The 26,630-nt window shown below is 38.5% G+C and overlaps 3 protein-coding genes across 12 annotated transcripts; 1 reads left to right on the top strand and 2 right to left on the bottom strand.

The window, feature by feature from the left end:
• Positions 1–400: 400 nt before the first annotated feature.
• On the bottom strand, positions 401–1,784 carry LOC144987950 (uncharacterized). Its single transcript, XM_078937815.1, has 4 exons — positions 1,647–1,784; positions 1,309–1,498; positions 1,063–1,212; positions 401–926 (listed from the first exon to the last, which is right to left on the bottom strand). The coding sequence occupies exons 2-4, from the start codon at positions 1,484–1,486 to the stop codon at positions 694–696; spliced, it is 561 nt and encodes a 186-aa protein (XP_078793941.1). The 5' UTR covers positions 1,487–1,498; positions 1,647–1,784; the 3' UTR covers positions 401–693.
• A 2,853-nt stretch (positions 1,785–4,637) lies between these two features.
• LOC101168248 (sodium-dependent neutral amino acid transporter B(0)AT2) lies at positions 4,638–16,708 on the bottom strand. 5 transcript variants are annotated; one of them, XM_078937811.1, is made up of 13 exons: positions 16,579–16,657; positions 15,841–15,958; positions 14,266–14,485; positions 13,826–13,983; positions 13,567–13,687; positions 11,338–11,513; positions 9,503–9,613; positions 9,184–9,425; positions 8,906–9,089; positions 8,624–8,825; positions 8,285–8,444; positions 8,038–8,200; positions 4,638–7,807 (listed from the first exon to the last, which is right to left on the bottom strand). In XM_078937811.1, exons 3-13 carry the CDS (start codon positions 14,483–14,485, stop codon positions 7,580–7,582), a joined length of 1,965 nt encoding a protein of 654 aa, XP_078793937.1. In that variant the 5' UTR covers positions 15,841–15,958; positions 16,579–16,657; the 3' UTR covers positions 4,638–7,579. The 5 variants fall into 5 exon arrangements, with proteins under 5 accessions (XP_078793937.1, XP_004080586.1, XP_011486479.1 ...); XM_004080538.4 differs by lacking the exon at positions 16,579–16,657 and adding an exon at positions 16,400–16,451; XM_011488177.3 differs by lacking the exon at positions 15,841–15,958 and having other exon boundaries at positions 16,579–16,708.
• Positions 16,637–26,599, top strand: eps8l1b (EPS8 signaling adaptor L1b). 6 transcript variants are annotated; one of them, XM_078937810.1, is made up of 20 exons: positions 16,637–16,769; positions 17,008–17,147; positions 17,921–17,971; positions 18,106–18,264; positions 18,647–18,796; positions 18,899–18,978; positions 20,353–20,465; positions 20,673–20,728; positions 20,827–20,959; positions 21,041–21,129; positions 21,210–21,284; positions 22,756–22,904; positions 23,286–23,430; positions 24,579–24,631; positions 24,719–24,821; positions 24,918–25,040; positions 25,125–25,284; positions 25,414–25,579; positions 25,675–25,807; positions 26,276–26,599. In XM_078937810.1, the coding sequence occupies exons 3-20, from the start codon at positions 17,945–17,947 to the stop codon at positions 26,360–26,362; spliced, it is 2,001 nt and encodes a 666-aa protein (XP_078793936.1). In that variant the 5' UTR covers positions 16,637–16,769; positions 17,008–17,147; positions 17,921–17,944; the 3' UTR covers positions 26,363–26,599. The 6 variants fall into 6 exon arrangements, with proteins under 6 accessions (XP_078793936.1, XP_023805255.1, XP_023805257.1 ...); XM_023949487.2 differs by having other exon boundaries at positions 20,670–20,728; XM_023949489.2 differs by having other exon boundaries at positions 17,918–17,971.
• The last annotated feature ends 31 nt before the right edge of the window (positions 26,600–26,630 follow it).

The raw sequence follows: 26,630 nt of genomic DNA, 5'->3' as shown, positions 1-26,630 counted from the left end.
TTAGACTAACGCGCACAGGCCACTTTAAACTGCAATATAAGGGAGTTTAATATCCAGAAGCTAATTCAAAATTAAAACTTTTTGTCACATGTTAAATTAAAAACATAAAACTATCTACTAGCTGCTTCAACTACTACTTCTGCCAAGGTAGAAGTGGTAAATATGGAGGATTTTCACGTTTGGCCTCATCGTTCAATATAATTAAAATCTATGCCTTAAAATTGCCAGTATATGATAATTTCCACGTTTTCTTTCATTTTTACCAGATGGAATTGAATTTAGGTGAAAACTAAAGTTTTTTTCTATGTTTGTTATCAGAACAGCTAAGCAGATTTAACCTTTTCAACTACTTCTAAAGTAAAATATGCATAACTGATAGGAAATAAGGAAAACATCCAGATTTCTGGAAATTTACAAATGTTTATTTTTCCATAAGTGTTGAGGCTTTTAAAAAATATGCAGAAAATATCCGGTATTCTCAGATATGCAGCAAAAATGACTACAGTTCAGATGTATATTTGTAATTTTAAGGCAAATGTTTTCAGTGGATTTAAGAAGTGAAAGGGTCCACAGTAAGAGGATTGTGTACAACAGCGACTGACAGATTTAACAGCTTCAGCAGAGATAGTGGGGATTCTGAGAGGAAGTTCAAAGAAACAAATAATGCTTAGATGTAGGAAAACAGGTTTAACATCAGATACAACTTTTCTCCAGATCTTGAGCGGATATGGTTCTCAGTGAGTGAGAGGAGAGGAAGCGGGGAGGGAAGGGCATGGCAGAGGGAGGAGGGGACAGACTTGGAGGGACAGAAATGATGGACGGAGTGTCTGCAAGTGAGCCATAACCAGCTTTTTGCATGTGTGTTCCACCAGAGCAAGCAGCACCATGGTAAAGCACAGGAGGGTCCATTGAGTCTGTGGTTACATCTGCAGAATGCAAGAAGACAAACCAGAATTTTACAAACTGGATCTGGTGAAGTCATGAGTCATGTTTGTGTATTGTTGGGGTACTAGTTGAACTAATTAAAACTTCAAAGTTCTAAATTTCAGAAGTATTCAGTACCTGGGTCATCAGTGAGCTGGGTATGCAGGTACTGATGTTTGGTGTAGAACCTGTTGTAGATGCAGTACACTGCAATCATCAAAGTAAAGGTACCAACGGATGCAGCGATGAACAAACCTATCTTGCCGTTTTCTTTGTCTCCATTAAAATCTGTGGGGGGAAAAAACATGAGGGAGAGCATCACAAGAAGAGCTTAGTCCAAATGAGCCGCTTGTCTGAATGCAACAGGATGGAGGAAAGACCTACATGTATGCTGAGCGTTTAAATGAGAGCTCTCCTCTTTCCAGAGAAGGTCCTGGATATGTGGCGGTGGAACAGGGGGAGGGGCTTGATGGGCGCTGGCCTCTTGCTCAGACTTCAGGGTGCTCTGCGACCAGCTCAGTGGAAAAATCAGCAACAAGCACAAAGCTGCCAGACCCGCCATGACAGTCAGCACCTGGAACCACATATGTAAAATCAACAGTTTCCCTCAGAGTAAACCACAGATAACCCTGGATGGTTGTTTTCTTGCTTCCAGATTTAAGCAGATTTGATCTTCATGAAGTTCATCTCAAACTAGTGCCATGGTAGTAAGTTTAACTTACCTTAAATTCCTTGGAAGAACCTGAAATAACACGACAAAACTATTCCTTACAGCTCCAGAAAGCAGTTATGAGGAATCAACAGTGTTGAGGTCAGAGTGAGAATGAGGGGTTGGTCCTGTCTTCTCTGCTGCTGCAGCTTACTGATGTGACACTGCATCCAAGACAACTGAGCTCCCTAGATACGCAATTATTTCCAAAGGGACACCAGCGAGACCTTCATGCAAGCACACACATGTAGACAATACGCCGCAGGTGTGGCTGGTTGTCAAGTAAATAAGACCTGATGAAGGATTCTCTTGTCTAGGAGTCATTTGTGTAACAGATTCTGCAGTCAAATTCACTTTTTAGCTTCTTTGTCTTGTATTTTCTTTCTTGTTTGTCTCTTACTTTATGACACACTTTAAATATCAAGGATTTTTTCTACTGATCAGAGATGAAAAGTATAAAACATGCAGAGCTATTAAAAATAACTTCCACCTTTTCATATAGTTCCTGTGATATGATGAAATGTTAAGAAAGCTGCAGCCATACAGTCCTGACATCACTCATTGACCCACAGAAATGTTTGAAGCAAAAGGAGTGTAAACACTAACAGCAGGAGCTAAAATGATTAAGACACAAAAGTAAATTGTAAATTTGGGTTTAATTCATTCATAATAAAATAATCTATTCAAAGTCATGGGAGAAACTTTATTTGTCCCCTTCATATTTGTAATTATTAATATTATTCCTGCATATTTTTCACAATTGAATTGTATAAGTGTGCAGATAAAGTTTCATTTTACATTATTGTTACCTGACAAAATACTGAATTCTGTTTTTATATCATGTTTTTCTTTTAGAAAAACCAGGATATTCAAAATCTGGTCCTATGTCAGAAAATAATACCAATAGTTTTGTGTTATTGTTGTTTGCAAAAACATTTATAAAATTTTCCTAAACTACCTCTGAATGTTTACCTCACTGAGAAGTTTTAGCAAAAAAAACATCTTTTACAAATTAATTTAATTTCCATCAGTGGGTTTTCTAGTGTAAACAGCCAGTTGAGTTGATGAAACAACCCAACAGCTGGATTTAATTCTAGGAAAACCGTTAGTTTTACAGAACCATAGAGAGATGGGCATTATGGCATGGTTGAATCATTGCTGCCGAACCCAAATGCCATTCATGTTGAACATATGTCAGAAAATTTGTCTTTGTGATATTCAAATAAAAAGCACTAACCATGATTACATCAAATACAAGCTGTACAGGTGAAGCACTTAAGCAACTCCAGACCATCACAGTACCACCACCGTGTTTGACCAATAAGATGATGATTTAATTCAGATAAGATGTAAAAAGAAGATCATTTCTAAAAAAGCTTGTAGCCATTTTGTTTTTGTATTTTTATGAACTGGATGAGTTGCTATTGGACTTTAAGTCATTGAGCTTCAATCCATTGGTCAAAGTTTTCTTTACTTGTGGAATAATGGCTTTCCTTTCTTATTTAGAGTCCTGGAGACTTAAAATTGTCTTTGCTACCCCACTCAGATGAACACACACACAGAATCAGGGCCTTTAGCTCTCATCTCTTCTACAAGTTTGCCTTCTTCCGTTTCCTTTCATTTATTTGTCATTTTTCTTTTATTCTACTTTTTATTGTTTGAAAGAAACTATTTAATTTTCTTATTGTAAAAAATGAATAAAATGTCTTGGTTCTGGAGATCTTTGAGCATGTCACAGGTTACTCAGACACCTCCTGTATTCAGCAGGTATGAGTAACTAGATATGAAATGAACACACAGTGGTTAGCGCTCTCCCCCCACAGTGAGAAGGTCCTGCTATAAATCCAGACTGGTGACCATCATGTGTAAAGTTTGCATGTTCATATTTTGCATCCGTGGGTTTTCTTGGGCTTTCTGGCTTCCTTCTAAAGACAGCTTCAAAGTTTAACTGGTATATCTTTAAATTGATTGAGAGGTGTGAGTGTGTGGCCCTGCAATAGACTGGTTCGGATGTCCAGGGTGAACCCAGCCTTCACCGGATGGTTGCTGGGTCTGCTTCTGCAGCCCCCGTGACCCCAAAAGGGAATCAGCTGATACTAAACATGGATGGATGCAAAAACAAACTCAGCTTTCTGAGAACTTATGACTTACCACATCCTATTTATTCTTTTGCAAGAGGGAGAACTTTGAAATGTGGGTTTTTCCATATTCAATAAAATCCTTATTGGATCATTTTAAAAGTATTCAAGATATATTTTAAATTAATTGTGCTTGATTAAAATTATTTAGATGTACAAACAGAAAAATAAACCTTAAAAATCATCAGGTTGTACGTTCCTGTTCTCTCCAACCTGCAATGTATATGAGCAAGAACATTTTTTTGTTTTTTTTCTTTGTTCCTTAAAATAAGGTGATACTTTTCGGTTTACCATATTTCCAGTTCTGAAGAGAGACTTCTACAACAGTTCTAGGAACTAACAGAAAAAAGCAGTGCAAAAGACTGCTGAGAAAAGCAAAATAGCTTCAAAAGGTCAGCAGCACAGACGATCATGTTTCAAGCCACCTGCACTCGATCTGCAAAAAAAATTTAAAAAAAAGCAGCCAGACTTTTATAGACACAACATTAGAAAGTAAAATCTGCTTTCAAACGCTGACATGTTGATAGGGTCTGCACAGCTTGTGGGAAAAACAAACCTTTCCTTTATTTTGCCTCTCCTTACATTTACCTTGGCCCAGGTTCCCATCTGCTTCAGTTTTCCCAGGCAGATTACAGCCCAGATAAGCAGCACACACAGCAGGTGATGGAGGCATGTTATTGTCAGAAACACGAGAACAAAAATGTTCCAAAACCTTTCAGCATATCTGGACCAACAGGAAAGTGATACAACCACCTAATGCGCCAGAGATCACAAATTTGAACAAAAGTGGACATGTGATGTATAGAAAATATGTGCAGACACTTAATAAAACTTCATCCTTAGTTACAAGAAAGCGACAAACAAAATGTGTTCAAAGTTTTCTTTTATTAAGAACAAAAACAGAAATGATACATCAATTCGTCTTTAAAATCCAACCATACAACGTATACACTATAGTTTAACAAAAACATACTATGGAAAACTGTAAAAATGGTTTAAACACCTTTGTTACTTTTAGTTGAAGGCACGTGGATCACAGGAACATTCATGTTGATCTGATCATAAAACCACTCGATATTAAGAAAATGAAAGAAAAAAACATCTGGAATAACCTTTTTTATGGAAATATAGAAACATTTCTACAATAGCACAACTTGGCTATTTTCAGATGTACTTTCTTGGCTGCAATGTTGATAAGAAGTGCTTTATTTAAACCTTCATCGCTTTTCCGTTGATGATGACCAACTTTTATTCAAATGTAAAAACAGACTAAAGGTGCAGTTTACTTTTTTTAAACCAAAATGTTTTTTTTTTACTTCATGCAAACTATTGTCACAGTTCAATGTTTAAATGCATAACAATAATCAAAAGAATTTTTTTTAATAAAATATTCTGCTTCTAACTTTAGCAGAGGGAAGTCTACCAGACGGCAAAATAGAGCCAAAACTTACCTTTTACTCATGTTTTTGGCTCAGACACAGAGGAAAACAAACACTGTGGATTAAATCACATGGCTCATTCAGGTGTAACAATGCTGCCATATAAACAGGAAAACCCTGAAAGAGGCCAGATACTGTCCTGATATCTGAAGGAACTTAACACACCCTCCTAATTTTCTACAGAACAATAAAAAGCAGGTTTGTGGTTCAAAGTGACAGATATACAAAGTGTTTACTATGTGTATAAAAGTACTTCTTACACACACTACATACATATTTACAAAAAAATAAAATTTCATCTTTACATATATACCTCCTGGTTACTTGACTGACTGTTGTTTACAATGATCTGTAATTACCTCATTCAACACTAAATGGTAGTACAGTATTCCCCCTGTATTTGCGGGGGTTAGGGACTAGAGACACGGGCGAATGTGCAGAATCCACAGATACGGAGAACCCCCACCCACCCACCACTGCGGCTGAAGAATGTCCGTCACCGATCCTTACTCATCATAAACCCTCCTGAAACATGTCTGATGATTTGTAAAACATGTATTAAAGAACATTTGAACATTGCTCAACAGAACGTTTTTTTTTATTCGTTTATACCGTAGCGTACTTTATAACGCACATTATGAGTGTCACTCTGTGCCTTAAAACCAGGAGCCTGTGCTTCGAAGCCCCTTCATCAGTTAAGTGAGACACTTTCATTCATATTAACACCTGCTCTGGATGATAGTTATTCTCAGTGATTATCTTCCTCAGCATATCAGTATATTTTCTGGCTGCTTCTGAGTCCGCTGAATTCAGGGAACCGGAGAAAATATTGGCAAGGAAGCCGACAGCCTGGCATGGTCTTCATCTCCACTCCCCTCCTCCCCCCAGCACCTCCTCAGTCTCCTACAAGCGTCTTGAGTTGTCTGAGTTTTTGTGATAAACCGGAGAAGTCACGTGACTGGAAAAAAATCTGCAAATACGCAAAACCGCGAATGTTTAAACGCGAATCAGCGGGGAAACACTGCACTGTAGCTGGAGCTGACATAACACAAAGCTCATTTATATCTTTGTACGTGGAAATGTTAGGGTTCAGCTCCTGTGTTTGGAGATGTTTGGAGCCTTAGGAATAACATTTTATGCAGGAACAGCCACAGCTTCAGAAAATAAAAATAAAACAGACTTTTGCTGCACATGGAAACTCAGAAACATTGCTTCTTCTAGAACATCTTTTTACACTGAATCTTTTCTATGGAGAAATGGCTCCTCCCCATTGACAAAGTAGCCATTTTAAAGAAAAATAATCGTCAAACATGTGCTAAAGTCCTATTTTTATTTTCCAGCATTACAAGTTTACAAATTCCTCTAATTTGTTCCTATTCCTTTCTAAGCCCTTAAAATGCTGAATGCTGTAATAAATAACATCCACACTATGATGATGTCTAAGATGAAACAGTGTTGTCAGAAATACAGAGCAGGAAACAGAGCATGAAGGCATCACAGTGGTAAGGCTCATCAGTCTGAACTTATAAATTTCTTTTGACAAAGATCTGCTGAAGTTCTGACAGGTGTTTAGGTGAACGAAGTCAACACATCACGAGGATTACCTGCATTTGTTCTTAACTAAAGCTGAAACCAAACTTTTAGGCCTGGTTTTTAGGCTGTGAACACAGTTGAATAGTGTTTGAAACAATTACTAGGTGAAAATTTGGCAGTGAGAAGTTGTTTTAAAGAATAGTGAGTCAAACACACTGATAGAACAATGAGTGTGGATGACTAAAACTGTACTAAAGTGTTAATTCCAGTTTAGACATGCCTGTCTGTTGTTTTTTTTTTACATCAGTCATCCATCAGTCTCTAATTTAATCCCCTGGATTTGGACAAACTGCATTTCCAGTTTATGAAAAAAAGTCTTTAAATCCTTTAAATCAGTGGAGAACAGTAGACAAATACAAAGTGTATTGATCATTCATAGAATGAACCAAATGTTAAAAAACAGCAACATTGGATCACTTTAAAAAAACAGTTAATATTAAACATTTTGCCCATTTCAAGCTAACGTAACAAATATTCAATATTTGGTCAGTTGGAAGACATTTTTACATAGAAAAATAGCAACTTTTGTGAATTTCACTTGTTTTTAAACATGAATATGTCATTTATGCCCCATTTTCAAGTGATTTTTTTAGAGGATTTTTGCTGAAACTTAAAGAAAAAAAAGGAAATCCCTTTTCACTTTTACATAAAGATTCAGTTCAGTACTAATAATACACAGGGTAATATATTAAATATTGGTGTTGCACAGTCAAATAAAATAGTTTTTTTTTATTGTCCACTTCAGGGCACACTGTGGGTCTCGTCTTTTCCAATTGTTAGGACATTGAGGTAGCAACGCCATTTCTGAAGTCCAGCTCAGTCATGGGAGTTTCATCTGTGTTAACGATGCTGTACTGACCAGCCTCTGTGTCTCTGGATGGCTTTTTCCGATCCTGCAGGAAGGAGTGGATCAACCCCACAGGGACGGGCATCATGGCGAATAGGATCAGCAGTGCCAGCACAGCCAGAGCCCAGTCGGGGTACGGCAGATCACTGTTTGAGGCCTGAACATTTGAATTTTATTTAATCACTCGAAGAATTAAACAACCAAAAGCATCGACTGTGTTTTTTTCTCTCATGTGGCAAAGAGTATGAAAGGAGAGCGACAGTTTAATGTAATATAAATATGCATGAGCTTTACTCTGCAGCTCTTGGGGTTTAAACAAGTCTGCTTGAAGACTTTGCTGAAACATAAAAGTCTGAGTTTTTGCAGTTTGAGCTAAAACGTTCTTACCGTTTCCTGGTTCCACGCCGTGTAAGTTGGCCGTTTGATGAAGGTGCGGATAGTGGTGACTGCCAGCAGTCCAACCATGGCCAACAAGCAAATATATTTCCACAGATATTTGTAAATGATTGGGGGGCGCCAGCCTAACATCACCTCGATGTCATCAAGGAATCTGGGAAAGGAAAAACAAACAGCGCTGACTCAAACGTTGGACTTTCAGACATCCTCAAGGAAGCTAAATGAAATTCTTCCTCACCTATCGGCACCATAAAGCCAAGACACACTGAAGCACTCAAAGACCACCACAATAATGAGGGGCAGGGTGGCGGAGTAATCGTCAAACATGGTAACAAAGTAGTTCCCACAGCGCTGGGTGAAGAGCAAGCCGATGACAAAGCCAATGATGCAGCTAAAAACTAGAGCAAGGCACGCATCAGTGTGAAACAAAACCCTTTGTGAGGGATGTACACAACCCTGCAGGTACAGCATGTTTTAACTAACAGGCCTTTCTGCTAGTCATACAAGCATGATGCAGTAAAATAGTAATGTCAATAGAATAGTTGAATAAAAAATAAATAAATAAACAGGTACTTACTGGTAAGTTTGGTCTTGTTTTTTGCCAGGGTTTTGAAGCGATCAGTGAGTGGAGCAAGGATGCCCTCCATGGTGCCAAACATGGTGCTGAGGCCCAAATTGAGCAACATGAGAAAGAAGAGTGCAGACCAGAATGGGCTGCCAGGCAGGCGGGACATTGCCTCTGTGAAGGCAATAAAAGCCAGACCTGTTCCTTTGACGCCCTAAAGACCAACACAAATGTCAAATAAGAAATAACAAACCATCAAAACAAACTGAAAAGCATCTGTAAGTCTCATCTTACTTTTTGCATCTCTTTCTCAAGATCACAGTCTGTTAAATAAGCAGAGACTTTACTTCCATACTCTTTGAACCAACTGCTGTAGACCTCTGGAGCCACAGGGCTGGAATCAGAGGAGTTGAAGGTGGGCATCTGAGTTTGGTCGATGAAACCATGTTGATAAAGCTCTGATAGTTGCTTCAAGTTACTAAAAGTTAAAAAAAAAAAATTAGATAATCACACGTCAGTGAATGTCATCTCACATCACATTTGCTCCAATGCCTTCTTCTTGTTGAACATACCCGGCAATACAAGCATCGACTTTGACTTTAGCATGGAAGCCGAGAACAGCAAACACCACCAGAGAGGCCAGCACGGACGTGAGGAAGTTGATAAAAGAGACAGTGAAGGCATCTCGGTGACAGTTGTTGTTTTTAGGGTTGTAAGAGGAGTAGGCAATGATGGAGCCAAACCCGAGACCCAAGGCAAAGAAAACTTGAGTGGCTGCCTGCAGCCAAACCTGCAGGTCTGCCCAGATTTCCAGCTGGAGGGGCACAGCAGGAAGAAAAGATGAGTCAAGCAAAACAACATCCATGCATACACACTTGTATAAATGTGTACCTTAGGGTAAAACATGTAAATGATCCCGTCCATGGCTCCTTCCAGCATCAATCCTCTCACAAGAAAACAAATAAGCACCACGTAGGGAAAGATGGAGGAGAAGTACATCACCTAGGAAATGAGGAGAATGAAAATGAGTATTTCTATGAATCTCTCTCTCTTTTTTAAAGTATTCTCACTTGTGTTTTTTTCTGCTGGTGGGAGAACTTCTGGTCTCTTGCAGTCACTTTACAACACAACTGTCAAACTAGCATCTCACTAAAGCCCAGAGGGTAATGCTACATAAGACAAAGGATTTATGGTTCATGTGTCGAAAGTAAGCTGACCAACAAACAAGTCTTTGCAGTCTGTTTAATCCTCTAGAAAAGGAAATAAAGCAGCTTTTATGCCACTATGTCAAACTTCCATTCCCTGTGACTTTATGTTTTTAACATAGAGTCTTTAGTTTGTCCATTTATTACAGAAAAATTAACATTTTAATAGACTTCAGCTTCCGGTCTGTTTATCAAAATCTAGCTAAAAGTAATAAAGAGCTGTGTGTGTGCGTGTCTTTGTGTGCGCACGTGCGTCTTTATATGTGTGTGTAGGGAGAGGAAACAAAATAAATGAATAACACAAAGCGGTCACAGTGTGGCCTCAATGGCGCTAAACCATTTTGAGAAATATTTGGACTTTTATTTTAAGCTATAGGTTTTCCAGTTCCCCTTTGTATCGTCCATATTAGCAAATAGCCAACAGTTTTTTTAAAACGAATAATTGTCAATGCTTTTTTTTTTTTTTAACATGGAAAGAGGTTCCAAGCCGGGTGCTTGTACAACAGCTCTCGTCATCATGACCCTGTTTTTTACTATATCCATGGTTGTTTTTTTTCCCCACACCTTCATCTTTCAATTTTTGGTTTTATGTTTACTGCTCTACTGTTCTAGAAAAAACAGAACTGGGGCGCATGTTCATGAAAATGATCAGGATTTAAGTAAAAACAAAAGATGATTCTGGGTTAATGTAGGTCAACACTTGAGCCACACATTCCACTGATTCTGTTATGTACAGTAACTCCAATCCTAGCCAAGCATGTGATAGAGATTTGACCACATTAAATCTGCAAGAACCACAACAGGAGGTAAAGTTTCTAAGCAAGTTAGAGTTTATATATACATTTTTCTTTTCAAGCTATTTCTAATGTTTTCCCTCAACATTAGCTAGCTACTGCATTCCTGCAGATGACCGAGCAAAGGTCTGGCTAATGTTCAAGGATCCACTCCAATCACCTTTTAATCTATTTTAAAAATGTTCCCAGTGGTCTTTTAATTAGAATTATGCCATTTTTAGAAAGAAAAAAAGAAGAAGAAAAAGACTGTCGTTTTCAAGGACATAGTTTCTGCGGAGCGGCAGGAGTTTATCAGAAATTCCCCACTGAGTTGTACGTGGGATTGTAGGAACGGAGTAAGCCTGCCGCCTTCCCATCTCCAATCTGTTTATGTGTTCTCCCACTAGCTTACAACCCTCACAACCTCAACCTAACATTACCGGTGCAGGGAGCTTGTGGCTCATCGTAGTAACTTGTATATCACTCTTAAACGTTTTTGCCAACAGCATTTTTCGTCTCCTCCTGATTCACAATAATCTGAATAAAGAAATACTCAGAAATGCAATTTCAAGATGAATGCCACGAGAATATGTTAAAAACACTAACAATTTTCATCGGAGTGGGTCCAGCAAGAGTTCGCTTTAAAGCAGTTACATTCAACCAATTCCTGACTCAATTACGCTAAAAAAGCAAAAGATTGGAAAGGAGAGATGTGATGTCATCTGCTGGAAACGTGTTGGAGGAATACCTTGACGGAGGATTTGATGCCTTTGAACATCCCCAAGCACACGATGGTCCAGGCCGCCAGCAGACAGCAGATCATGTTGGTGTTGAAGGAACCCACCTCATCGATTGAGTCGGTGGTGTCCAAAGCTTTCCGGAACCAGAAATACGACGTGGGGGAGCTCCTTTCACATTCTTTCACTGGTATGAAAAAGTGCTTTTTTATAAAAGTTGTGCATTTTAACACAGAGATAAATATTTTTCATTAAAAAATCTAAACATGTCTTGCATATCCCATGTTTTAATAGATAAGAACTCAGGGATGAAACTGTCAGTACAAACTCCTAAATCATGAGTTTCAGTCTAGATGATAAACAGAGACTAGTGCAGGGGTGGGAAAACTGGCTAGATCCATGTTTGGTCCGGCCCACTGAACAATATCAGAGACCCATGTTTTTTATATTTATCTGGCAACACGATCACAACCTGCATTGAACCTGCATGACATTTTATTCCACCCTTCTGCAGTCTGTGCTCCAACTGTAAACCCTCTAAAATCCCTGTCAAATAGAACAAAAGACAGTTTTCCCTTTTCTACATCGCAGTTCATCTTTCCCAGTTTAGCTCATTCTTTTAGAGCAATCATGCTGCTTTTTTTAAACAGCGCACCCTGTTCTGTGTCCTGTTTGGCCGGAGACCTTGTCAATCAATCTCCTCCGTGCCCTGTGTCCTGTACAGAAACGTGGAGCTCTTTAGATCTACAGAAATCTGTAATCGAGCAGATCTTTGTTTTCATTCTAAGATCGTGGACCTGATTTCTATGAAGGTTTGAGAATCTAAACAAGAGAAAAGGGTGAAAATATTCATGTCTGTCTGAGAAAAGTGCATAAAGTGGGCAGTGAGGAGTTTTACTGCCATAAACGTCTGTAATCTTTCTCCGTGGATTTCACCGATCACGGTTATTTTTAGAATGTAACTCCTGCAATAAATGAGGGAACTCTGTACTGGTGAAAAGGGAACACAGATATATGCATAGCTGCAGCAGAAGAAATAGAAATTTGCTTTTTTTCATTATTACTGGATGAGAAACAGACGTGCAGGACACAGCTGCTCGGTTTTAGCATAAGCTGTAAGGTATGTGAGGAGCTGCAGCCCTCAAAGTCTCAGCGGGAAAATGATTGGAGAGGATCGACTGTTTATTAGTTTTTCTTTTTAATGTATCAGTATATTTTTTCCTGACTTTTTGTCTTTGAAAATCACAGTTATTTGGTCATTTTTTAAAATTTCATAAATAGTGTCATTTATTTTATTAAAAGGATCACGAATTAATAAAACTTTATTATAGGGTTTTACAATAACAGAAAGATAAAAGAAGTTTAAAGAAAAAGAGTTATTGTGGCCCTCACAAGAAAAAGTTTGGGGACCTGCTCTAGGTACATCAAGCCATTGGTGCAATTGGCTCTAAATTGAGAACAAAAGTTTTAACCTAAAAACATTTCAATCCAAATGTTTTCATCCAGATTGCATGTTATTTCTTTCTCACTCCACGCATCTGCTCCTGCTCCGGCCCTTCTATCCAATTTTTGGAACCCTATGTGGCCCGCGAGTCAAAATAATTGCCCACCCCTGGACTAGGGGGTTCTGGATTGACTGCAACACCTATAGAAGATGGAGAGATGCAGCAACATCACGCCCACAAAGTGTGTGCTGTAGGATTTTTAATGGTCGAAGCTGGAAATTACATTTCTCTTTCAACATCTTGTCTAAATGCGATTATTTCCCTTTGAGAAATGTGCCTCGACTACAAAACACAAACTATAATAACTATAATGACTCCCAGATGGCTGTGTCAGCAGAGCGCAAAGCTCTTGCTCTAAAATTCATTTTAAAAAGCAGAGATAAACTGTCCATTTGGTCCAAATATACAAAACCACATGTAGGTCTGTTCTGCAGCTGTGCCTCCTGATGTGTTTTAGGAAGCTCAAGTCAGTGGCAACAAAAATAATTCTGTGAGTTTGTCAGATTATAGCATTTAGACTAACATGTATGTTAGTTCCACTTAATCTAGTTCCTGTTTCAGATTTTTTTAAGGCAGTTCTTCAAAAGTGTACTGTATAAAAAATAAACATTTTTTGTTAAAACTAGAGTTTCAGAAAAAGCAATACTACTAAAATATGGAACACTGAAACAAATTAAACAACATTGACAGGATTATTGTAAAAGTGCTGCATCATCACAGCAGTTTTGTGTGTACCTGTTATGTTCCCCTGTTTTGGACACTGTTCCCATGGTAACGGGTACTGGAAGGAGTTCCCAAGGTAGAAGAGACTCCAGGCGAGGATCACATTATAGTAAAGAGCCACGAAAAAACAAACCTGAGGAAATGTAAGAACAGGGTTATCCGATGGACCTAAACGTTCAACTAAAGAGATGATCAATTCAGAACTGTGGAAAAGTTCTCATTCTAGTTCTAGGTGAGATGAAACATATTAAGCAAATTATTTCTATATTACCACACAGCTGGAGTAACCGATTCCTGCAAGCTTGGGAGAGATGTACTTCCACACTCCGATGCTGCCTTGCCGAATGGCCTGACCGGCCGCCAGCTCCAGGAAGAAGAGAGGAATTCCCAAGACCAGCAGCAGGAGAACGTACAGCAGGAGAAAAGCACCTTAGACAGAATGGGGAAAAAAAGGGGATGCACTGATACTCTAAAAATGTCTAACGTTGAAACAGGTGTTTGTATGACAGAGCTCTAAATATTAAATAATTTCAGATTGTTTGCTGTTCTTTTGAGTTAACCATCTGTGAATCTCTTCTCAAATAAAATAAATAAACATCTGTGATAAAGAAATTCCATTTTTCCCGCTGAACTCAATCGCCACCTTAACCCCTTGTGCGTAACACATACAAAGATTGTTGTAAACTAAATTCCCTGTCTTCCAGCTCTTACCTCCTCCATTCTGATGACACAGATACGGAAACCTCCAAACGTTGCCGAGGCCGACGCTGAATCCCACCTGAGCCAAAAAATACTCTATTTTGCTGTTCCATCCTGCTCGCGCTGCAGGCTCCGACGAGCACTGCGGCCTCTCCTCACCGGTGAGGGCATCAACCTCCGACTCTAACGTTTCTGTTTTGTCATCATCAGCTGGCAACGGCTGTTTCTCCATCTAAAACACAGAAGAAAAGACCATTTAATGACCAAAAATAAATCTGACACTTTGTCAGCATCGCGGAAATTTGATCATTGTGTTGCATAGAGGTGCATCACTGCAGCTTTTATAGTGAAAAATTAAGTGGTGTTGTAATTATTTTTAATTATCAATTAGTTTCTTTGTCTTTATTTACAGTTTAGACACACACAGGAGGAGAAAAAAAAAGAAAAAAGGAATCACTTTTATTTATATGGTGCCTAAAAATGACCAAAGTTAAAAAAGGCACTGGACATCAGCACTCAAAACAATGAAATAGCTAAAATGTTAAATGAATAAATTAATTAAAAAGCAAAATGGTAAAATATAAAAAAGAATAACATAGTAAAATAACACAGATAAAACAAAAAACACAATTAAAAAACAGTAATAGAGCAGTCGAAATCTAATAGTTAACCACCCATCTTAACCAAAAAGTCTTAAAAACAATATTCCTTTAACAGCTTTTACAATTTAGATTAAGCAATACAAAACTGATGGGAAAAGATACAAAACGTTTCAAATAGCTAATAGTCTAAAAAAAAGGATTAAATTCAAGGAAAAACATTTTTAAACTAAGATTAGAAAGTCTTTTGTAAAAGTGCACTTAGTTTTTAAGTCCTAATTTTTATTTTATTTGTTGTATTATGTGAATCTAAAGTAAAAATAAACCTAAAACAAGGTGAGAAAAAAAGAAAAAAAAATCAGCTAACTATACTTTTCCTACCCTGATGGTTTTGTTTGTGGAGACCTAAGGAGGTTTGATGTAGTTTTGCAAAAGTAATGAAATGCTCTTTTGCTTCTTGTTTTGAACTGAAGCAAGAACGGCTTTTCCACCAAACAGATGGTGAATTACTTAAGTATTCTCACTCTGCCTTGGGTTTAGGATAATCCCAGATTAAACAGTCTCACTGGAAATACTTCACATAACTGGTAGATCATTAGTAACTAGCATAAATATGATGATAGCTGTAAGCGACAAGGCAACAGACAGAGTGCGTTACCAGTAACCACGTTGTAACATTCTTTCTCATTCCAACAAACAAGGGAGCCAGAAAATAAATAAACAAACAAAAACCAAGTCTGCAGCGACAAGTGTCATTTTAATGACAATAAAACTGACCTTAGGCGAAACTATCGACGACAATCTTTCATCGTGCTACTTTACTCAGATAACGAGCACGTGCGACTACAACTGCCACAAGGACCGTACCACGCGCTCGAAATCCCTATTTGTTCAAGTTTTTATAGGTAAACATCAGACACAAACCATTACACTACAATTATAAAAGTTGTTGTTTTAATCGCACGAGAACATGCTATAACCCATTTACCCGCGTATTTTAGATGCTCAAGGCTTTCCTGAAGCCGATGTTGTAGTCTTCCGTGTGATGCAATAACCGCGCCTACAATGCTGCGTTTAGGGACCGCACGAAATTGCGAGTGCCGATCCTAACAGAGGAAGGAATACGTCCGTTAACTTAAAGACACAACAGAAAATATCTCCACATGATATCAAATCCATTTAGACATTGATGAAATTTCTTACCAATAATTTATTATTAAAAATACAAATTCCAGTGGCTATCAAATCATAGTCTCCTAAGCCATTAACACACACTTTAAGGCTAAGTTTCCTCACATCATTAACCGCAGGCAAACATTCACTTTCTCTTAAAAGCAATAACTGCGTAATTAAGAACATTCCGTTTTTGTTTGTAGGACTTAAACAAACTTTTCTCCCAAGATGTGTAACTTGTTTTCTTACTTTTACGGGCTTAAATTTAAAGAATAATTTAAAAACAACACCGAAACAAAACATCGAGAGCCATATATGAAAAAGACAAAGTTTTTAACTATTTAAAATGGATTTCTAAATAAAAACACACACACCTTCCGTCAGACTGGTGGGGTGAGCACATTTTATAAACACAAACAAGCTCTCTTTGCCACGTATGCCTGTCCTGTAGGTAAAAGCATCGTTGTCATCACCCCAAACAGACAGACCACATTATGAATAACGCATATTCATATCTAATATATATTTCACTACGAAAGTCCGACCCGCTTACCTGTTGTTATCAAAAATCTGACACGAATTTAACACAAGTATTCTCAGTACCCTTTGCAGCAAAGTCAACTGCGATTGTCAGTGTGACCTGGCCCCGCCCACTGCCACTTCTGATTGGCTGAAAAGTTGGGCTTGAACACCTCTGAGGTGCGTTGAGGACAAAACGTAAGAGAGGACTAAACCTACACACGCGTGAGTTTATGCTTTGTCTTTGTTCTCGGTACAAGACTTTATAGATCATGTCAAACTAGTGAAGAGTTTTCTATAAACACACAAAAACTAAACAGAAAAGTTGAGGTGTATAGCTGAAGGAGTGCGACCAAACACACACCCACACATATATATATTATAATCTGCCCGTAGTTGTCATTCATTATGGTATATGTAATCCTGAAGCGGTGACTAAAAGAGCACATTTTTCATCTCTAAGGTGCTGTTGATGCTGGGCGGGACTCATAAGGTGACACTCCTTTTGCTTTGACATAACTCCCGAGAGCAAAGTGAAAATACCTGCGGAGACGAACGAAGACACATCATCATCACCTAAGCTGTTGGATCCCGTCAGCTTTGGTACGTTCTTCAACCATTCATGTTTTGCTTTTCTCTGTGGATCTTAATTGATTTATAATATGAAAGCTTTACCAGTAAAATACCTCTTAATCCCAAATACTAGATACAGAACTTAATTGTCTTTGAACAGCATCCATTTCCAATGATCTACCTTTTTTTTGCATGTTAGAGTTTAAGAGTCTTTATTTGTTGTTGTTTGTTTTCACTAATTGAAAAACCAGAGAAGTGGATGATTGAAAATATATTACTTTCATCACTTTAGTAATAAATGCAGTCTAATGTGTATTTATGCTTTTTCAAAATAATAACTAACGTGTGGGACCTTATATTTTTTGTCATATTTTCATATTTCTCTTTTAAAAGTTCTTTATTTTAAAGTGTGATGTGCCCTAATTTGATCAACAAATGTTAGTTTTACAACACAGTTTGATGCATTAGCTGAAAGCCCTCGGAAGTGACTCCTAATATTTGCTTTCTGTGACTCCAGTGAGTCCTTCATTGATGGTCAGTGAGGAACAGTGAGATTGAATAGTGAGATTGTGCTGCAGCCAGACTGGTTAGGCAGCTCTCTAACTCACTGCATGAACTCATGTTACAAAGGCGCAGACAAGATAGGTTAAGGCAGAATAAAAAAAAGAAAACACAATTGGCACATTTTTAGAATGTTGACTCACAGAAAAGAAGGTTAAACTTCTGTTTAACTCATCAGTACTTCATAAATCAACTGTTTCCTGTTGAATTCCCACTAAACAAATTTTTTGTACCAACAGCAGAGCTGACACAGCGACTAAATAACAATGAGCTTCAAACGACATCTTGTTAACGTGAGTTGTGTCTGACACACAAACACTTTAACCCCTTTCCAGCAAAACAAAGTTTTAATTTTTCATTTTTGTTAAATCCATTATAAAAGGGGTCATTTTTCTTATTGTTGCCATGTTGTCCTTTTTATTTCCAGCATCTTCTGACATTTTCACTCCAGGATGGGGATGTACAGAGTGTGGAGGAGGCGCAGACTCGTCTCTCTTTTTTGGCTGAGAGTAACAAACTTTGGAGTCAAAAAATGTTTTTAGATATTGATGGAGAGGGTGTTCATCTTCGAGACATAACAACCCAGGTAAGAGCGGATATGTGATCGTTTTGTGGCATAGGTGGAGTTTTTCTGGATGTTAATGTTTCATGGAAATCAAAGTCGGTTGCTCTGCTTAAACATCTGTTTTTGCCTCTTTAAGCCCATCTCTCTAAAAGACAGAATGTATTCTACTTGGTCTGTTTCATATGGGTGTAGGCTGCTTGCCTATTGTCATGCTTATCTTTCCATAAAGGCATATTTTATTCAAATGTGTGACAAATTAATGCAAAATTTGAAGGAAACATTATGCCCATTATTTAATTTATGTACCTTTTTCTTTATGTACCTGATTATGCTATATTTAAATGCAGTCTAAACTTAGAAATAACTAATATACTTTTCATTATATTGTCAAATTTTTACGAAGGAGGAGGTGGAGAGTTATGCTCTCAAAAACATCTACCGCTGTGACTCCATTACCAGTGAGAAACGCTTCCCCTCGATGCTTTTATTGGTGTGCCAAGTAACCGAACAGACTAAGCCTGACATCCTTTTCTTCAGCTGTGAAACTGTGAGGGTGAGTATCTGTCTTTAGTGTTTCCTGAATGAATAAGTGACACAGATGTTTTGGTAGTTTCATTACTTCGGGTTTGTCAGGTGACGCCACTTTCTTTCACAGGCAGAGCAAATCTGTGAGGACATCACGCATGGAGTTTCATCCTCTTCCACTAGAGGCAAGAGCCCTCCTTACCCTTTGAGGTACTGAAATTACATTTTTAATCTCACTTGTAATATTTTGACAGTATCCTAAGGCAGGGGTGTCAAACTCAGTTTCACTGAGGACCACATCAGCAAAGTGGTTGTCCTCAAAGGGCCAGATATAACTTATACATGTAACCAAATGTAATGAAAATAATTGAACTACTGTACTCCTTAATGTTAAATAACTCATTATTTATTTATCCTAACTTTTTAAAGTGACAATTACAGTTGCATAGAAAACATATGTTTGCTTGTTACTTTAGTATTTGATTCTGACAGGTTAGATTATATGGACAGTGTTTAAATCCTAATGTATAATTGCCCAATCCGATATTTCAAGTCCGATTCCCCCTAGATATGAATAAAGACACACCAGCTTTTATTTTTATTTTAAGAAATTAAAAACTTTCATGCTCTGGCGGGCCACATAAAATGACATGGCGGGCCACATTTGGCCCACAGGCCTTGAGTTTGACACGTCTCCTAAGGCCTTCTAGTGTCCAGATTTTTATTTCATATGTGTTGGTGTGGCTGTGTAATACTCTGCGAAACCAGATTCAGGTTTTAGCTGGTCAGTCATCAACACTGCCTCTGCCATCTCACCCAAAGTTCTATGAGTCAAAGCAGACTTGTGACACCCGTCCACCTGTCGAAGGTAAGGGAGGGAGAAACTCACAATGACAGTGTAAACAGCTGACAGGGACAGAAACTTGTTTTGCTGGTTTCCACATAGCTTAAGAAGGCGTGACACGGGAAGACAGCAAGGCCACAGTGACAGAAAGCAGAGACAGCAGAGGAGGGAGGACAGGCGCAGAGTCCAGTTTTAGAGCCTCAGTGGATTATATATATTGAATTTTTTGGTCTTTCAAGGAAACTCCGAGTCCAAGGCCCGAATTGTCAGGTAAGAAAGGCAGCTGGTGGACTTTTAAACGAAAAAATCTTCTGAAAGTCTTTTAGTTAGCACCTTGAAATTTTTGCCCTTGAGCCTGAAAAGTTAGACATTTTTTACTTACAATAATGTCAATGATATAATAATGTATTTAAAACAGTTTTAAAGTCATAAATGTTTGCATTCAATGATACAGATATGATCTAGCACAATTGGGCTGTTTGCTCTTCTGTCCATGGATTAAGGTCACAGGGGTTGAATTTCATTGAGTCCCATCACGGACAAAGGGAGGTAATTGTTTGAGCAGCAAAACAAATAGAAGATCTTCTCAAACTGTTCCAAATGCTTTATACATTTGTGTCTCTTATCACTTAAGCCAATCTGTGAAGGGTGGCGATGGGATGTCGCAAAAAAGGCGTTTTTCAACGAAAAGCTAACTTGTAATCCAAGATTCCAAGAGAAATTCTTTTCCCCTCTTTAAGGGCTTCTCCAAGAGACGGAGAGATGTTGGAACCCCGTGAAATACCGAGCCACCCTATCGCCCATGCTCCAAATCCCCCACCAGTCAACCCCCCACCATATCCTGGACTCAGAGGTGAGAAAACCTGACAAATCAGCCTTAGACAGATGGAAAATATGCAATTTAGTGCTAAATGATTGTAAAAAAATGAAAAACCTCACAGTGGCACAGAAATAGCTTTAAGATTCTGGAAGGGTGTGGTATTTAAATGTAAATATGGGGGAAAAGTGGGGAGGAACTGAAAATGGCCGCAACTGAACTGTCCGCCTTCTTACTCAGCAGCAAATGGTGTAAACGGCGGCCCTGATATTTCTTTCCTGCGAGCGGAGAGAGAAGTGGTACGGCGTTTCATCACCTTTGAGTCGATAAGGTCACCTGTGCCTATATTTCCAATCTAAACTGCCAAACAACAAAAAATGGTTGTGCCTTTCCTCAGGGCATCCTCAATCACTGTTTTGATGACATCGAGAGTTTCATGGGCAAGTTGCAGCAGACTGCGGATGCTGCGCTGGTGCTATCACAGAGGAAAACCAAGAAGAAAAAGAAAAGTAAAAAGCAAAGCGCTGAAGGTGAGAAGCAATGAAAACAGGCTTTTAAGATCATGCGGCACTGTTGTGTTAACTAATGACAACGTATTTGTCTGTCAACAGATGAAATGCTTGCTGCAAAGGCCCAACCCCCACAGGCGGAGGAATTTGTCGAAATCTTTCAGAAATTCAAATATTGCTTCAGCCTCCTGGTGTGTATTATTTTCTGAATATACGGATCTTTTTGATAGTTTTTCTGAGTTAATAATAAATCCCTATCTGTGCTCATCAGGCCCGTCTAAAATCAACCATCGTCAGTCCTTCATCAGAGGAGCTTGTGCATCATGTGTTCAAACCTCTAGATATGGTGAGTCAGCGTGATAAATTCCACCTCAGCACCTGCTGTGGACACGAGGTGTTGTCAGTGTGTATAAAAAGCTTCTACGGGATTTGATGAGCATCTTAAAATAAACTTGTTTTCCATAGATCTAGACTATGGAAACATCCAGGTACACTAGCCTTCGGGTTCAGAGAGGCAGGCAGGGGGAGCTGCTGGTGTCACCGAAATATATAGCGCTCTATATATGAGTGGGAGACAGATGGGTGTAGAGGAGGAAAAAGTGATATGAAGATTCATGGCAGGGAAATTACAGAAAAGAATCACTACAAAAGGGCAATAAATGATCAAAATGTATCTCCAGAAGAAAAAAATGACTCCTGTCAACCCATGAGACGGAAAAAGATAAATGAATTAATGAAACAAAGTAAAAGCACAAGTTTTTAAAAAGCGTACAATCCAAAATTTGATCTAACTAATTTAATTATGCTGTCGTTTTTTTTTTAAAACTTTTGATCTTATTTGCTTACATTGAAAATGTTCTTTTTATCTCCCTTTTGTTGTAAAGCCTCTGGCTTTGGAAAGTGTCATTCAGGGTGGTGATGTTGCCTCTCTAGTTAAGGATCTGCTGCACCAAAGTTTCACAATCCACGTTGTTTAACCTAAAAATAAAGGCTGGAAAAATTGCAGGTTTTTCTCGTGCAGCTGTCAGCTGATTCTCAGTCAAAGATTGGAAATTGACTGCATGGAAACTTTCCCAGAGATCATTTTACATCAGTGTAGGTCAAAAAGGATACGCCTTTAGAAGAAAACTAAAAGGTGTGTAGAATAGTTTTATGTTTACACATGCATTTGCTGTGTGCCCAGTGATTTAAACCGCTGTTCTACCAACTATTGATCTAACAGGTAAACACATATTATGTAATGGAGAGTCCTTTTTGTAGCTCTGCGGTGTGGTTAGAATTCCGTGTTTACACAGGTTTGACCTCGATCAGGAGGAATGTGTTTGATCAGGCTGTTCTCTCAGTAGACTTTTCAAACAATGAGTTTAGATCTGGGCTGTGTCTTTACAACTGGTCAGGCCCCCCTGTTCCACCCTGTTCCAAAGTCTACAAATAAGGCATGGTGGGATTTAAAGAACTAATAGAATAATGCACTTGTAGTGTTTTGCTATAATGCCACAAAAGTATTTAACAAAATATCAGTGCTACTTCCTTAGAAGATATGGAGTGTCAGTTGATGCTTCGCGTAAATGAATCAGGTTTAACACAAGCGTTTTGTTTGCATTGTCAGAACTCACGTGCGTCACTTATTGAGATCTCTGAATGTTGCTTTGTGTGGTAGCAGCTATTTGGATTGCATGTGTGTCTTTGAATGTGTGTGTTTTACCAAAAGAATGAGTAACAATGTCTACTTCCATTTGCTGGCTCTATCATTGCATGCCATGTTTAAACACCTGAGGGCATTATCAGTGATGCTATGGGATCTGGGTGTGTTGCAGATGGTGAAAACAACAGGGGGACCAGCCATGGGAGCTGCAGTGTCCAGCCCTGCCATGACTAACTCCGCCATTTCCCTGCTGCAAGAAACCCTGAACGAAGAGGAGAAGCAACTGTGGACGTCTTTGGGCCCCAACTGGACACACCCCCGGTCAGTAATAAAATATAGAAACACACAAATTCTCCACAATTACTAGTATATATCCATATCACTTAATAACTGCTAAGTTTAATTAATTTTTTTTAACTTTATGGAATATTTAAAAAAACTATTTTTTCACTTTTTAACACAATAGCTGTAAAATATGGCCAAATTCTACATTCTAGCGTGTACCACTGGGACACATTGGTTATTTGCAGCTTGAAAAGAATTATAGACTAAATAAGGAACATTAAAGTAATTATATTATCAACGTCAAAGACAAGATGGAAACTGAATTTGTTGTGGAACAAGGTAACCTAACCTCAGCCATCAGACAAATATTCAAGTAACATTAAGGAGCAAAGCTGTGAATTGTCCTGTCCTTCTAAGATCTAAGCTCCGAGGACCTGTTGCTCCATACACTCCTGTGTTCTTGGATGGGTGGAAGCCCGAAGCTGCGAGGGCGGACGGGCAGGTTTGGGAGGATCCGGTTGAGTCACAACACAAGCATGAGGCTCTCCTCGTAAAACAAGAGGTATGGAATACTTGTTTGGGATTTGGAACTAGCTGGTTATACTGAATGTCTTTGTGCTCAGAGTGACTGAAAACATTACTGAGGAGAGACAAAAGGAGTAGTATAGTGTAAAAAGCCTTTTAATATCTGACGTTCCGTTTGTACCAAAAATATGTTTTTGTGTCCACTGTCTGTCTATTTCTGGCACAAAGGGAACATCAGGGATTTATTTAACTGTCAAAAATGTAAAATAAAAAAATCACAAATAAATAAAGGATGGTACAATGTAATATAATTTTTTTGGAAAATCTTAACTTTATTTACACATTTGTGTTTGTTGTGGCTTTCTTGATGAAATTTCCAATGTATTTTGTCTTCTTACCATAATTCCAAAGTAAAGTAAAATCTCAAAATTCTAAGTTATTTTTAGTCAAAATTTTTGGCTTTTAGTCTCAGTTTGCCGACTTTCTCCTTTAACGCTCTTATTTTTGTTTCAAATTTTAAAATAAATAAAAATAAAATTTTAACCTTAAAATTCAAAACTGTAATTTCTAAATTAAAAATTTAACCTCAAAATTCAAACTTTGATTCTAAACTTCTGAACCTTAAAGAACTGACTTTGACTTTGATATTATTATGCAGTTCTTCGCTGACCTGGGTTATTTTTATGCACCTTTTTGCCTTTAATATTTTAGCAAAAACATCAAAAACTGTTATAGGGTTCAGTTTCCTCTTTCCCTCAAATCCGGCTTTGCTCCTTTTTTGTTTCAGTCTGTAAACACAGCAGGGTCTGGCTTTAATTTGATTAAACTGGCAACTTCAGTGCAATAAAAATATTCAGGTCTTTTTGCTGGATTTGCTATGTCTTGCGTTTAGTGTGGAGTACTGAGACAACATTAGTTGTGAATCGGCTTTTAATTGAATTGAACTAAACTTAAGGGGAGAAATAGTTTCAGTTTCCTCTCCTGAGGTCCAGATATTGCAGCTGCTCATCTGTAGTCACCAACTTCAATACGTTTCATTAATTCATTTATTTATAGAATAAATGAAGTTTGTCTTAAAATAGGATGTTTCTTTTGTGCTGTGGGGCTTCATGTGACCACCTGCAGCCTTTTATGCTTTTTTCCACACACTGATCATTAACATTGTCCTGTTTACGTCCTTTGTAGCAACAGCCGCCTCAGTCCAAGCGTCTTTCAGACAGAAACAACTATGAAGACATGTAGGTTATGCTTAATAAGGGTTTTCAATCTTGCGTACAAGGATTGCATGACTACATATATATTTTTTTGTTTCTTTTTACCCCAAGGGTTGCACTTCCTCCAGATGCAGAGAGACTCTACAGCTGCAGTTATGACTTCATAGCCAGGAATAATAGTGAGCTTTCAGTGCAACAAGGAGAAACTCTTGAGGTAAAAATTGAAGTTTTTTTTTTTTTTTTATTGTTAGAAATGTTAATCAAATTCAGTTTATGAAATGCGACTCCCTGCGGCTCTTCTGTCCTACAGGTGATCGAATCCTCCAAACGCTGGTGGAAGTGTCGCAATCGATTCAACCAGATCGGCTTTGTGCCCTTTAACATCCTAGAACCAGTGACTCACATAGAACACCCCACCAACGGACCACCCCCTGTAAGAAATCACTTGCGCCTCTCAGGTGTGCTTCCACCTGTGCATTTCGGAGGAATTCCCAATGTTGTTTTTTTTTCTCTGCAGGCTCCAACTCCCCCTCCTGCAAATGCTCCACCCAAAACTCTCCTTGGAGTCCAACCCAGCCCTCCTGCCCTGCCCAGGACGGCCTCCTCCTCCCCTCAGCGCCCTCACACCTTACCTTCCTACAACCAAGCAGTGCAAGTAGCAGATGAAACAGACAAAGGTACAAAACTGTACATTTAAATATACAAAAAGTAAAAATCTTAACCTAAAAATAACAGAACTATGTTTGTCTCCATTTTCTTTTCAAGTATAAAATTTGACAGGCCAACGTTTCAATCTTTTTCTTCAGTTATGTTGGTGAACGATGAGCTGCTGCAGAGGCTGACCAACGGGAAAGCCAACCTGAACAAACCTCTGGTCATCCCTCGTTCCTCGGAGACCAGCGTTCCTCTGGATTATCACTCCCCTCCAGAGGAAGTGACCGAGTGGCTAAGAGGGAAGGGCTTCAGTGAGCCGTGAGTCCTTCCCTTTTGGAGCACAGCTACATGACGGTCAATTTTTTCTATGAAGCTTGGCACTCAGCGTCATTTTGGTCATTTTTTTCCCCCAGAACGGTGAAATGTCTGGGTGTGCTGACAGGAGCTCAGCTGTTCTCCCTCACCAAAGACGAGCTGCGAGAGGTGATTCCAGAGGAGGGCACCAGAGTCTACAGCCAGCTCACTGTGCAAAAAGCGCTGCTAGAGGTAAATTAAGGAGTTTATTTCCAAAAAGGGAAGAAAAATCTGACTTCTTATGTCAGAAAAACTTGTCACACGTCCACGAACTCATTACACTGAGCCTGTTTATAAAAAGCGATAAGAGGTAATCAGATAACTGTGGCAATCAGATTTGTTGAGTCTACATGCACTTTAGGAATTCAACATTTTATTTTGAAATTTCCTCTTCACCATTTGGGGGAATATATGGTCAGCAAATTCTACATTTTAGTTGTTTTTCACTTTCCATACATGAATATTGAAAAATATAATCACATAATGTGATAATGGATCATAACTGACGATTTTTATCCCATTATGTTATTGATGTCATGTGATAACCACCAAAATCTGATTTTTGTGTGTATGTAACCACTTGTGTTTAGCACTGAATTCCCTCTATGAAAATGCATTTTAATAACATGTTTTTTCTTTCTGCTTTTTTTTTTTGGGTAGGATGCAAGAAGGGCAACAGAGTTGGAAGCAGTAATGGAGAAACAGAAAATGAAGGTGGATTTGAAGCTGGAGAGCAGCACTTTGTGAGCTGCAGAAGATCCACACCGCGGAGTCGGATCAACCGCTGCTCTGACGCCGGCCGCCACCGCGCATTGGACTGTAAATGTATTCACTGTATTTATCACAGCTCAAGTGCCTGACAGACTTAGCTGACTTTGTGCTAAAAAAAAAGCATCATGATCACTTTAAAGTCAAGGAAGTTGTCAATGAATGTAATGTCTTCAATGTAAACCTGCTACATTCATTAAATATTTGAACACTTTAGTGGCACTTGCAGTTTTTTCCTCCTCCGTGT

This window comes from Oryzias latipes, chromosome 19 (genome assembly GCF_053564925.1).
Source record: "Oryzias latipes strain Hd-rR chromosome 19, Olatipes_Hd-rR_3.1".
Classification (NCBI taxonomy): Eukaryota; Metazoa; Chordata; class Actinopteri; order Beloniformes; family Adrianichthyidae; genus Oryzias; species Oryzias latipes.
The sequence above is the reverse complement of the archived record's forward strand: the minus strand, read 5'-3'. Positions and strand labels throughout refer to the sequence as shown.